Source organism: Amblyomma mixtum, chromosome 6 (assembly GCF_055824585.1).
Source record: "Amblyomma mixtum isolate Tamu chromosome 6, ASM5582458v1, whole genome shotgun sequence".
In the NCBI taxonomy this organism is placed as follows: Eukaryota; Metazoa; Arthropoda; class Arachnida; order Ixodida; family Ixodidae; genus Amblyomma; species Amblyomma mixtum.
Genome location: NC_143017.1, coordinates 52,979,226 through 52,993,520, shown reverse-complemented (window position 1 = coordinate 52,993,520; position 14,295 = coordinate 52,979,226). Strand labels below are relative to the sequence as shown.

At 46.6% G+C, this 14,295-nt stretch overlaps 1 protein-coding gene across 1 annotated transcript in view; it reads left to right on the top strand.

Moving 5' to 3' along the window:
• The window catches only part of LOC149339133 (uncharacterized), a 144,165-nt gene extending 131,782 nt beyond the window's left edge, over positions 1-12,383 (top strand). The window contains exon 3 of the mRNA XM_089550878.1: positions 12,337-12,383. Coding sequence (XP_089407004.1) covers positions 12,337-12,383 — 47 coding nt within the window. The remainder of the gene's footprint in view (positions 1-12,336) is intronic.
• Positions 12,384-14,295: the final 1,912 nt, after the last annotated feature.

Below are 14,295 nucleotides of genomic sequence, written 5' to 3'. Positions count from 1 at the left end.
AAAAATACAAGATGATTTGTAGTTTTGTCGTATACGACATATTTTTCTGTTGTCTTGTAGTACTTTTCTATGGTAGTGTGGTTATTTCTGTAGTATTGTTCTGTAGTCTGCAGTTTTATAGTACGTTTCTGTAGCAACTACACAAAATTCTGTTGTACTACAGAAATCTCTGTAGTTGCTAGTTTATGGTCAAAATCATTACAGAAAATCTGTTGCGAAGATATAAACTTTTTTGTGTGTGTTTTTCGATTGGGTTTCCTCTTCTTTACGAGTGCGACTCCGAATCTTCACATACTCATCACTTAAACTTGCGTTCGCGGAGACGTTCGCGAAATCTTTTTTTCCATGTGCGGCTCGGGAGACGTGTCTTCTCTGCACTTTAGCGACTCGAACGACACAGTAACACCATGCGCACGCGTCATGCACGCCGTAACCCTGTGACGTCAGAGTAGACTGGACGCTGAATGTCCCGACCCTTCTTCCCTCATACATCAAGCGTTGTGAAATTCACGCTTCACGTTCGTCGTATGACCAGTTTCTTTCAAATACGAGTCCGCATGATCTTTTTGTTTTGTTTTTTCTTGGAGTAGTTCGTCGAAAACTCAGTTCAGAACTTTTGGTGCGCTGTCTCTCTCTGTATCTCAAAAAAAGAGAGAGAGAGAGAGAGCCCCGAACCACGTTTGATCCCGGCGAGATATCGTATTCAGTTAGATGCGCCGCCGCCCTTAGTTTAAATTTGAAAATTTCATCAGTCCACGTGATTAAAAATGGATCATCGTTGGTCGTTGAACCAATTGGACTCCGTTTCCAAAAGTTAGATTCTGTTCTTTTGATTTCTCCGCTTCATTTGCGCGATTACTAAAAATACTTGAGCAGGGTGTGTTGCTGGGCAAGTTGGTTTGACATCCTGAACATGCAGCGCTGGCAGACGAGGGACGAAGGAGAGACGAGACACACAGGGCGCTGAAAATATGTTCGGTGCGATATTTCTGGTCAGAGGTTTCAGTGCCCACAGAAGTTTTCGGGACACAGAAATTAAGAAATGACTGGTTTTTCTCTCTGCCAGGAACAGTGACCTGGTATTGAGAGGTGCACTGTGCAGCTAAGCAGTCTACACAGAAAGGAGCAATAAGGGATTAAGGGAGTAAGGGAAGTGCACTAGAGGACAGCTTACTCCCGCTTAAAGGGAAGCTGCATAGGTTTTATAAATCAACGAGCTGAAGAGGTTCGAATGTGTGAAACTTGCAGGTAAATCATGCGAAGTCTTTTTGTGCTAGCGCTTGAAATAGTGAAGTAAGCGCCGATTAAAATCCGGACGCCCTTCAAGCTTCTCCGCAGCGCACAGCGCCAAGTGGGGGGGCGCATGATGACGTCATCGAAGGTATCGGTACATTTCCACCGCACAAACGCCTGCTTTGAAGGAAAAAAACCAACGCCATCGAAGGCAAACCCTGCCGAGAGTTGTTTGGCAGCGTCTAATGAGTCAGGGCAGGGTGTGCCTGACGACAGCTGTAATTTGAAATCATACCTTCCATGACGTCACGCTGAATTCCCCTGCACTCCTTCCGTGCATTGAGGAGAAGCGCAAAATTCAATCGCCGATTACGTCACTATTTTAAATGTTAGTGCAAAAACACTTGGCATGCTTCACCTGCAGCCTATATAGATTTGAATCCTGGGATACCGCGTAATTCTCAAAAAAGAGCTGCAGTTGCCCTTTAACTCCCACATGGGTGTAATCGTGTTTAAAGTGCAGCGCGGGCAGCTACAACGTGCGCCCTTCATTTCATGTTTGCATGCTTGGACTACGAGAAGAAATGATTGTTTCGCCTTTTCCATGTTCCGAACACCTTTGTGCGCGGCTCTATACAATCTAAGAAGTACTTGAAGCTGGGCTTGTTGGTGCATATTCATGAAAGACATGAGAGCGCAAAACGGCAACACGGACGAGTACGGGAACAGGACGAGCGCTGCACTTTCAACAGGATTTATTCAAGGAAGAACGTTTATATTGCCTTTGCCCTTATCCATGCTCTTGATCGCCGTTCACCTCTCACAGATACGCATCAAGAAACAGCATTTCACTGTGGCGGAGAACAACTGACGTGTCACTAATGCAACTATCACCTCGCTTCTTGATATAGAAGGCTTCCACAAGCTCACGTTCTGTCCTATCTCGGCTTTTCAATAGCACTTTGCAATCAGATAGTCGAGGCTTGCAGGCCGTACGCTTCCCTTTCGAGCAGGCTTGGCAGTGGTCTGGAAGATGTCCTCTCTTGTTTAAAGAATTCTTGTGTTCAAGCAGGCGCTCATTAAGACAGCGTCCGGTTTATCCAACGTACTCCTTGCCGCATGTAAGCGGGATTTGCTTCATTTCGGCATTTTCTATTACCTATTCCTGCCACAGTGTCTCACATGGCGCCAAGAAAACTACATCACCATTTCTTGTGCGCTCGCGGACTACGATGGCGAATTTACCTTGAACAATGGGGATGCTTTTAGTTGCGGCGAATTAGGTCGCTGTGCGTACTTTGCTTATGTGTAAGCTTCTGCAGTTGTGTACTGGCCACCTCACTCAACTGAATATCATTATTTTTTGTTTTTTTTTAGTCATGTGCATGTTTTTCCTAATGTGTAGCTCCCTATTTTCTTCAATTCGTACCTAGTCGCTGTGTGTTAAGCACTCATTTACGCCGGTATTCGGTAATAGTTTATTTACATTTACCTTGTTAATATGTCAATCACTACTCTTTAGTTCGTTAGCTCGTCAGTTATGTGATCAATTAAGCAGCTAGTTTGACAGCTAATCAGTTTAGTTTGGTCAATTGCTTGCTCGCTTAATTAGGTTATTGGTAATTTGGTTATTTAGGTTAGTCGGTAAGTTTAGGCAGTTAGCCAGTTTGTTCACAAGTTAATCAGTTAATTCTACATATTAGTTAATTAACCGGTTAACTAGATAGTTCATTTATTAATAGGCTATTTGGTAAGATTAGTTAATTAAGATCATTTAGTTAGTTAGCTTATTTAGTTAGTTAGCTAGCTAGTTAGCCTACTTAGTTAGTTTAAATTAAGATAAGTTAGTTCGCTAGCTTAGTTAGTTAGTTAGTTAGTTAGTTAGTTAGTTAGTTAGTTAGTTAGTTAGTTAGTTAGTTAGTTAGTTAGCTAGTTAGTTAGTTAGTTAGTTAGTTAGTTAGTTAGTTAGTTAAAGTTTCACTTCCAAGAGCGCGGAGGGATGCGCGTGCTAAAAACGTCGCCACGATCCAATTCAATCACTCAAAAGAGCGGCCCGAGTCTCGGTCGACATATTGCGACCGACGCTGCCGCCCTCCAGGTTACTGTACGGCCGAGGCAGCAGGGCTTCTCCGCCGCCGCTGGCAGCGCGATCGATCGCTCCGAGAGTCCGCTGCCACTGCGGCGGAATCTCCCGGGGTCTGAGCCCCTTTTCTGCAAGACAAACACCGAGCGTGCGCCCTCCGCTGGAGTGCTGAGCGTGCGCGGTGGCGGCGGTAGTGACAACGCCGAAATGGGATCGCGTGCCGTGCTCGTTTGGCGCGTATGTGACTGCGCTTGGCCCCTTTCAGCCGCCTGTGTGCGGGACAGCGCCCCCTGCATTCGTCTTCTCCGCGTGTTAAGCCGCGCTGTCGCGTTGCATTCAACCATGCTTGACACGACCGATTGAATTTTGTTGTGGCGGTCGAAATGGTTGCCATCTGTTATAGAGCTGTGTTCTCGGGCTTCTTTCCGCCTATTCCTTCTTTTTTAGCGCGAATCAATTGTTTTTTTTTTTTCGACCTTGCGGCTTTTTTGTTTTCTGGGGAAATAATATAAATAAATCCGCACGACGATCACCAAATTTGCTTTATGGTTCTAAAATATTTGCGGAGTATTGCTATTTTTCTCACTGTATTTTTCAGAAGGTATGGTAACCAACAAGAAAAAATACGCAAAACCTTGCGCACTGCTGCCAGCAGTATATTGCCACAGTCCGAGCTTTGAACTCTGAAATGATTTTAAACTGGTAGTTATTACTAACTTGCGATCATGCTTTAAACACCCCCAGCATTTAGATACATTACAGGACACCACAAATGTAATGTCCTTTTCAGCCTTTTGGGGCAATAATGAATGAATGAATGAATGAATGAATGAATGAATGAATGAATGAATGAATGAATGAATGAATGAAGCAATCTGCATGAGGGTATCGGCAGTCAACAGGGAACGGAAGAGATTCCTATCTACAAAAAAGAAAATTAGAGATCACTGCGGTGACCCGCATTGGGAAAATGCGAAAGTACTCACGCCTCTTCGGCACTCGTCGTTTCTCTTTGCCTCTCTTTATCATTTTCTTTTTGTGTGTTAATTGATTAACTACTGCTTTAATTAATGATCTTATGCTTTAAATAAAGATCGATATATTTACCGGGAAGGGAAATGTCACCGGGACTAGTGGAGAGTCAGGTGTTGAGAGGAGATAAGAGAGTGCGCTTGGATAACGTCGCCTCGACTGGAGCAGGGCAAGGCTAATTGGATATTAATGAGAGCTAGTAGAGGCCTTTTACCCGGTCTGGTAATGACGACGATGACTACTCCCCTTAAGATCGCAGGACATCTACTGACTGAAGGATGAAAACATTTCCTACCATACCCCTTGTATGTGATACATACTCTAGGGTGATACACACTCTAGGGTGATCTCGGTATGAACTGGGTCTTTCGGCTCGCTTAATGATGTTGAATGCTTAGGACGAGTCGATGTTATCAGGTGCTAAGTGAGTGCCTTGGACAGAACTGGCTGCGGCGTCAGTTCCTATTCGCACAGGCAACGCAGCATCCACGTAGTATATCCTTGCTTCTTCATCACATCGAAAGGAAAAACAACAACAAACTGGAGCGCAGCGCTAAACTGAATTGAGCGCAGTACTGGAACTAGTCGTATGTCCGAAACCATTGATGGTTGCACCTGAATTCACTTCGTTGTAGATCCGCAAGGCTTGAATAGGGATATTAAGAAATTTAAGCACTGCGAGTAAGGCAATGTATTTCGTCTTTTTCATTAAAAAAACACCAAATTCTGTTAGAGGCGGTCAGAAGCAAATTCATCGGATGTGTGTAGGAACTGACGGTGCTGCTTGATTTCCTCGTCTTACCTACCCATCGAGATGATATTGACTGTTCTCCCATCTCACTAACTTCGGTTCTGTGCTTCGTGGATTTCGAATTCACCGTTAGCTTGAGTGCATAGAACAGCTGTTAATGAAAGTTAATTTAGAATACAGCGCTGTCATTCATTCCATTCGTACCGCAGGCTCTGCGTATATGATCCGACATTTTCATACCGCTTCATAATTAAGGTCACTGCCACCGTCGAGCTCCCATGACCCAGAAGTTACGCTTTTGTAGTGTTGTTAGCCGAGACGACTTCCTTCTCCCTGCAATTAATAACGCGGCCTGTTTAGTGGCGTCCTTTTTCGTCCCTACCGTCCGGACCCGCCACAATTCCTGCCTTTTTTTAATCTCCACCACTGACACCACTATACTAATTCTCCCTATATGTTCCCTAAGGTGCGTATTTGTCCATACGTGTCAGCAAATATGCACTCAACCATATCCTCTCCATGAAAAGACGCTCCACTCCCCTTCCACTGGAGCATGTCACCGTCCTCCGATCCCTGCTCTTCCCTAGCAAAGAACGCGTTTCTTATTATCAGAAGCAGCAGTCTCACTCGTACCAAAAAAAAAAGGAACACGAGCTGTTGTCGGCCAGCGCATATATCCTGTCCGTTCAGCACACAGAGCATGCTGCTGAGGTGCACAGGAGCCCGTCCCCCCCCCCCCCCCCCCTCCCCCTTTTTTTTTTCATCGGGCCGCAGTTTCCAGCTGCGGGCAGGCCCACGCAATAGTGGATGGGACCCGGGTACATCCGATGTCACGGCTCATCTCCTCTTGGCCGTCAGGTCCCTCTGTTCCTGCCGACGCGCGCAACGCTTGGCCGAGCAGCCCAAAGTCGCCACCAAAGACCCCACTTTCTTCCTTGTTTTCTTCCACGTCTCCTTTTTAACGTTTCCCCCTGGCTCTTTGGTCGCGTTTCGTTGTTTCGCCCGTGTTCGTTTCGTTTCCCCCATTGTCTTTGGCTCTCGCCTGACAACGTGACCTCTTGCGAGTCCGTTTCCTCCGGCCGTGCGCCACCGGCGCGGTGACCGGTCATCTGTGGCAGCGGCGAACTGTCCCAGAGGCCGCCACCGTCGCCAACGCTGGCCCACCGGTGCTGTTGTAATGGATCTTGAGGCCACAGATGTGCCTCTGCGACTCTCCTCTTTTCCATTCTTCCTTTTTTTCTCTTTTCTTATCCTGCGCTAGAGAGGCCGCGTACGCGGTCGGATGCCGCAGGATGCCGTGTTCCCATCTTCACCTTCCCTACCAACCGGCGTCTCCCTTCTTTCGTTGTCTTTCGATGCTTCTTCCTTTTCCTTCCCTATTCCGGCCTCATCGCCACCGGGAATGGGGGAGGGAGGGAGCCTGTGCGCTCGTGCAAGATACGCGTGCCGCTGCGCTCATTCCTCAGCCCGTTTGCTGCTCCGTTCCGCGAGCGGAGCCTTTGCATCGCGAATTCAGAGTCCACTGTTCTCAGTCTCGTTCCCCGTCCGTCCGCATGCATCCTGTTCCTTTGTTCATTCGCTGCTGTTTCGTTCCTTCGGCTCGTTGGCTTCGGTGAGAGCTTAGAAGGGCTCTTTAATGAAATGCCGGAAGTTGGCGACGTTGGCTGTCTTTTAGCGATTCTTGTGCTGCCGCTCTCCCCCGGGTCGCTCTTGATGGTTTGTCCGTAGACCGTGCACGAGTATGCTCTTCTTGGTCGTAAATGACCTAAGTGTGGTGCATTCTGTTCACGTTCTTCGAGAGGTTTGTTTTAAGCTAACGGGCTCCTGGTTAAAGGGTATCTACCTTCTGAAGTCGTCCTGCCTATTGATTTGACGTACGTATCGTGTTTCTTGCATTATACCTGGAAAAAAAAAAGAGAAAAGCCAACCCCGAAATTTCGGATTCCTTCTCTTCAGACTTTTGTTCAGAATGTTGCAATCCCTTCGTCTAATCTGGGAAGCTGCAATGTGTCAGACTTTTATTCAAGTCGTTACACCAGGAAACGTTACAGCATACCTGTTTAAAACCGACTATTGCAAACTCTGAGAAATTACGTTGACTGAAAAAAACACTATTGATTTCGCGTTGGGGCGAAGTTGCAAGGAGGGTTGCTGGAAGGGTGCACGCTTGCCTTCAGGTTATTCGTGTTCAGACTAGAGATGTGAAGGCCTGAAAAAAACACTGCAATTTTGGAAAAAAAACCGGTTTTTTTCGTTTTTTTCAGACGACGAAAAATGGAAAGAAACATCGAAAATTTCACAATGCAATTTCAAGGTTTTAAAATTGCTTGGTTTTAGTTTAGACTTTTGATTTTGCTTTGAAAATCATTCCAATGTGCATAGTTGAACGATTCGAGAGTAGTCGTCATCGCCTGTGCCAGGTAGTGCTTTTATAAAACGTTCGTGCTGCGAGTACGTGGGTTGAAGGCCAGGTCACATATAAGATCCAGGCTTGAATTAAAAACATACTAATACTTGAACTAACGGCTCAAGTAGAACAAAATGGCTGCAAATTCTACAGCGTGGCACACACGGCATAAATAACATAGGCTTCTGTGTACGTAAGCGGTTTTAGCCAAATACAAGCCTAGCTTCTCGATTTCAAACGTAGCAGAGTAGAGGTCATCCGCAGGAATTTGATCCAAGACAGGGGTCTGGGACTCAGCGATACACGTGGCCCCATCTACCTGGTGGCAAGGACTTTGCACCAACCAGCCGCTAACTGGTCTCGCTTGCCGACTGCTGCCGATACCACAATCAACTGCCAGCTGCGAACGAAACTGGTCACGTTTCGGAAACGTGCCAACAAGGATTCGCAACAGGCTTTCAGGGGAACGCGTTCGAAAGGTTGTGTATGTGCAGTCGAACCTAGCTGTGGACACAACTTCAGGCCATGCTGCTGCGCGTAGTGCCGCATCCAGCGACAGTGACTCTGAGTCCGATATGGAGTGACTTATAGATCAGTTTTCATGTTCCCTTTCTCGGTGCAATAGAGCAAGAAGTTCGTTCCACAAATATGATATTTATTTATATCTCCATATTCGCCTGAAGTGCAAATCATTATCTTCTCGGTGCAATAGAACAAGAAGTTCGTTTCACAATACGACATCTGTAACTGCATATTCGACTGAACTTCGGAAAATTATTATTGATCGTCGTGCTGTTGCAAATAAATCTGTTTTTGATACGTTTTGCAAAATTTCCAATTTTTCATGAAAAAAACCCGAAAAGAATGGTTTTTTTCACGCCTTTCAAACTTTCTTGAAATTTTACATCTCTAGTTCAGACTGGGAGCTCACAGTGGGAGATGCCTGAATTGGGCGTGTCTTTTTTGTCTGTATTGGTCGATGTGAAACAGATCCTGGATTTCCAAGTTATTCCAGTTGCCTCCTTTGTCACGCAGCCACACAGCTTGAACCGAGAACCGACGTAACACTGAATGGACTGTAAGTCCAAAAGGGATTAATTCTGTGCGAACATACGGTGCTAAAAAAGAACGGAGCAGCTATATCTATGTTGAATTTCTGACAGCGATAGAGGATGTGTCTCACAGTGGACACATTCTACCGCCTGCAGTTCTTGTGCTACTTAAACAAGGACATCATTCTCTTAACGGACGGCCATCTTCGAAGCTGAGTGCGAACAGTGGCTGTGCGTGCGTGGTCTGCACTATCGCGTGTGTAGCTCACTCTTTGCTGACATCAACTCACCCTCTCTCTATTTCTGTACTTTTCTTTTCCCCTGCTGTGGACTATCAGGCCGGAGACTCGTTACTCCGACCAGCTTCTTTACCTTACCTCGCATCTGGCCAATGTGGCGGCCGTAGTTGACCACATGGCGCGGTATGTCGTAGTCGTGTTCTTGCGGATGTGAACCAAGCAGAACATAAGGGCGACGGAGTGAGCTCTCTCGTGAGTGGTGGGCGGTTGGTGTTGCCTTCTCCGTCCGGAGGAAGACGGAAGGTTTGGTCCTCTTCTCTCTCTTTTTTTTTTTTCAGTGCAGAAGCACATTCTGCGCTCGCAAGCTATATTTTCGCACTCTGACGTCCGCTCTGCAGAGCAGGCCTGGACAGCGGATGTCATTGAAAGTGTACACCGCACGCTTAGCCGCGCTGGTGGTAGGACAGAACATCCGTGTTATCCGGCTGCGAAGTGTTAGACAACGTCAAGTTGATAGCCTGGATAGAATACAGGAGCTTCTATGTTCAATAAGGGACAAAGCATTTCGTCACCAGCTTCACCCTATGTTTCACGAGTGAATCTGCAAGCTTTGTACAGAACAGATGTAGCGTGAAGTGCTACTTTTTTCCCATCGTTTATTGCATATCTCAACCTGGGTTCATTAATGAAAACAATTTCTATATTCTAATCTCATGGCTGGCAGCTGGGTACTGCTAAATGCTGCACATGCATATTGTAGCCAGCTCAGTTCAGCGGACCTGCGGCCTTCCGATGTCCCTTGGACTTGGTTTTTTAATAAGATAGCATTGAAGGCGAAATCTATACAGAGTCAGCGATGATGTCGGCGTTTGCGTGAAGCCACTGCCCGCCACCCGTGGTAGGGGACAGGTGGTGTTTACGGGGATTTCTCTCTCTCCACCTGCGTCCCACTCCCTCTCCCTCTATCCTTTTGTACGGGAGAGGAGAGAGCCGCCGGAGAAGAATGACTCAGCAAAAATGAAAATGTCTGAGAATTACTCGGCAAAAACGGATAAGTTTCAAGTTTATTTTATATACATCATAGATGTGGGTAGGTCCGGGTAAAAAAGTGATCGCAGATCACTTGAGGGACCCCCGGACCCCCCTTTACATGGTATACAGCAAGAAATATGAGTATTTTATAGAAGATTGCAAACATCGGACGATAGGCCAACACTATAGCCGGAACTTTTTACACAGACACAGATATACTTACAAAATATTTTATACATCAACTAAAGAAATATACTTAACAATGCCTTGCTGCTTATGTAAAGGTGTGCTTTAATTTCGCGCAAGCTGCTTTTTGAAGTATCGACATTCATAGATTGTAGTTAGTTTAATAAGTGTGGCGTATTGTAATGTAACATCTGATTCCCATAGTTCGTGCGGCAAAAAGGAATAAACCATTTTTCTAAAAGAAGCGATTACGAATAGAAAAAAATGGATAAAAGAAGCGATTACAAATAGAATCGGAATAAAATCGTAATTGCAATAGATAGGTGAGTGAAATGCAAATGAATCAGAATTGGAATAAAATGAGAATTGGGATAGATCGGCGTCAAGCGATCAATCCGATTGATCGACTCTAAATTATGTATGATTTCTACAGGCTTCCTTACCTCGGTGACCCAATACTTATCCTCTTACCACTTTCCTACATTTTTACTTTGTGCGCCCGAACCTTCATGCTTACGGAGCTGTCCCGAGCACGTGTTATGAAAGTAAGTAAACCTGACTGCATCCTTTTAGAGCCCTTGCCCTTTCAGGCATGCGCATTAAAAGCGGAATTGATCATTGTATGAGCCGTTTGAAGACATCACTAGAAAGCGTTCACGTTTCGCTACGAGCTCTGCAAGGCTGGAACAGAATACAGGAAGCTTATGTAGGGGCAGGGTGACCTCAGTTCGCAGAAAAAAAAAAAAAAAATCTGTCACAGATCAAAAGCTGGCAGCGTCTCCTACTCGCTCGATCGTCTGACGTTGCTCTCCGCAAGCCGTGCTCTATTATTCAAGAGCGAATTACTTAGGGAGTCCCCCCCCCTTCAGGAGAGGCCTTCAGGAGAGGGTATTACATAGGGGGATTCAAACGAAGCACTTTGATAACACCTTGCTCAAAACTAAAGGAGCGCCGCCGCGGTGGCTCAGTGGTTATGGTGCTCGGCTGCTGACCCGAAAGATAAACAGACCTTTTACTCAGTTCTCGCGAAGATAAACTCGCTCCTCCTCGACGCCATAACTTGATGCTGTGGGGCCGATTTAGCCGGCGACTTACGGTCCTTTGTTTGGCGGATGAGGTTTCGCTTTCTTCGTAAACATTTCGTAGAGCGCGTAGGTCTGGTCGTTGTTGCTCCTTCTGCTCTGTGAGGTGTTTTAACCGCCGCTTATTCGGATGGAACAATGCGAGAAGCATGCCTCTTCGACCTCACCTCGCCATATGAGCAACGTAAACAAAATGAACGAAATTCTCCAGCAGTGCCTGAAACCGCGCCGAGAGCATACTTGTCCTGACAACTCCGGAAATGACGACTACGTACCCGCCGCTGGAGTTCCGGCCAAATTCGAGTCCGCGCGCCGAATCAAGATAAACCGCTCCGCCGCCCTGCGAATCACTCCAAATTAACGGCTAGCCAAGCCATCCATATTCCGCCGAGGCAGATGAAAAAGACTATTAATAAGTAGTGTGACGAAGAAGACGAAACTGGCAGTGGCGTGGGACGGAGCGCTCGCGCTAGACCAGTGGTCAATAAATCATCTCTTGTCCATCGTTCATCGCGCCTCATTCGTCGGCTGGCCGCCACGTAGCAGTAGAAACGAAAAATGGCCATTAGATTTCGGTTTTGTATTAACTATCACCACATATATCAAAACTACATGACTTAAAATTGAAACCTTACCCATTTTTACTTTGTGGAACAAAAACACGCAACAAAAATCTGCAAACTACTTCTGCTAAAACTAATTAAGGCATCTACAGACTTACATTTCAAACTCAGTTCTGCACAATGCCATAAATTCACATATGAAACATTTCCGAAGCCCACGAAAAGACAAAAAAAAAGAACAATATTGGCAACTATACTCCGTTTCATACATCAGGTGAAGTGCTATCAAAGCTAGCGCTCTTGTTTGTGTTGCCTACATCCGCGATCTTTAAAAAGTAGTGCGTTTCTTATGGTGAGCGAAAAATAATAAATGTTCTGCCTGCAGGCTTATTACATGATACATTTGTCATGCGCCTTATTTAGGGCGCTGACTACACGCTATCGCTTTCTCGTGCTCTAAACTACTTGGTCACCAAAACAAGCGCGAAGTAACACGCATTCCTTTATTATTTTTTTTAAAGTGGACTACTTCCGTGCCTTTCACAGCATTGCACATGTATGAAACGGAGTATAGTCATTCCTGTCAGAGTGCCGCGCTGAAGATGGAGGTGACGGTAGATGTCTCGTGGCTATTGACCTGAGTTTAATGAGTGTAGTGGCATACCTTTACCTGCAGTGTTGGCCAAGCGGTTTGAGCATCCGTATCGTGTCCAGGAAGTGTAGGGTTCGATCCCCAGTGCCGCCGGGTACCCACCGGTTTTTGTATGGCTTTCCACTAGCCTGGAGCTCGGCTTTCTCTGGGGTCAATTGTTTTAGGAAACACTTTTTGACCTCATCTTGCACAGATCAAGCATCTTGTGCCATGGTCCTCTTTGACCAAGTTGGCCTTGCGTCATTACAAGTGTCATCATAATTATATGCAAGCATTTCTACTTCAGGCCATGCCAAAATGTGCAAGCCTGTTTTGGTGACTGCCTCAGGTGTGGCACAGAAACAAAACGTGACTTCTAAAGCAGCGATAGCCCTGTGCAGGACATTTCTGCGTTGTCGCAGATATTGGGAAAGTGGAAGCAGGAAGCAATCGTTCGATGACAACAAAAGAGGCAGCGCCCTACTCTTTGAAGCTAGATTCGAGTGTCTTATAACGCGAATTAAGCTGCAAAAAGAAATTTAACCAAAATGCCACATGTCCTGTCCACAAGGCTCCGTCGTTCTTCTGGTCGAATGAGGGCGTTGCCTAGGTTGAGCTCGAAGTGTGGAAGTTCTTCAGAAAGCACCTTTTGTTTTAATGCGACCCAGGTTGGCTTGAGAGAGGGGCACTCGTGGGAAAGGGAGTACACGGAAAGTTCAGCATTGCCCTAGTCTTTCGTAGTGGAAGGCTCCCTCCTTCGTCTTCTGGCCGAATAGAGGCGCTGTCTAGGTTAGTGCAAGAGAGTGGACTTTCCCCAGAAAGCACTCTTAGTGTTAATGCGCCCCAGGTTGGAACGGGAGAGGAGTCATTCCTGAATAAAGGAAGGGGCGTAAAGATGCAGTAGAGGTAGCACTTGAAGGCCTTCTCCAGGGAGCGGGAAAGGAACCTGAGAGTCCTTTTGTTTTCATTGTAGCTTCCCGAAACGTGTCTGGTATATATACTACCTGAAGCCCAAATGTAATCACCAGATCCGTGGACGAGAGCAAAAATGCTTCTCTTACCGGGGAGATGGCAGGTGGCTAGGGAGGTCTTCCTGGTGGGAATCCTGTTCCGAGGGGAGGTTACGCCCTGGGGACGGGAACCCATCGCCGCCGGGAGGTCGCGCTGTAGTCCAGCTTGTCTGGACGTCTCTCGCGGAATGTGCACGGGCGGAGACAGAGCCATCTCAGCCAAGATTCCTGGCTGGTACCGCCTTGTGGACGGACCTCAGTCGTGTGCCGAATGCCTTGGGTCAACCGGTTTCGTGGCCGTTTGACCCGAGGAAATGTCGAGAATACCGGCAGTTATCCTCGGTCATCCGAAGCACGGTGGAGGGCTGGCACTGACTTCCCTATTCCACAGCTGCATCGCGTATGTGGCTGTAAAACGGGAGCGGCCGTCCTCTTTTTGCAGCAAGTAAGCTGCGGCAAAGTGGAAGCGAATTTTATTGCGATAACTTTAAAGGCCCCATTAACCATACAATTCGATGTCGGCGATGTAGGCGCCGTGATCGAAAAATCACGTGCAAGGCTCTTGCATGTGGTCCCCAGAGAGCAACCTGGGAGTCAGTTGGGCAACCTGGGTCATGTGACCTTGCGTCGTCATCACAGTTTGCCCATCGTGGCGGTGGCAGTTAAATTATTTATTGGTCGCTCGGGAATAGCAACCTGGGTCGCACAAGGCCCACCGGTGGTGGCAGCACCTGCCATCCCAGCGCGATGGCGCATCGATTAACCGCTGCACCACTGCGCCTGTAGTTGTGTGAGGACTCCCTTGGGTTCTATGAATGTAAAGTATGGAGAATGACCAATTCTGCATTTATGCGAATTAACCAATTACGCTATCGCGTCATACCCTGAAGGCGGAGCTTAAGTGTCCCCTCTATTTTTTTTTCATATACAGATTTCAATAGCATTTAGGAAATGGCGACTTGGAATCATAAACTTATACCACTGCCGTGTTTTC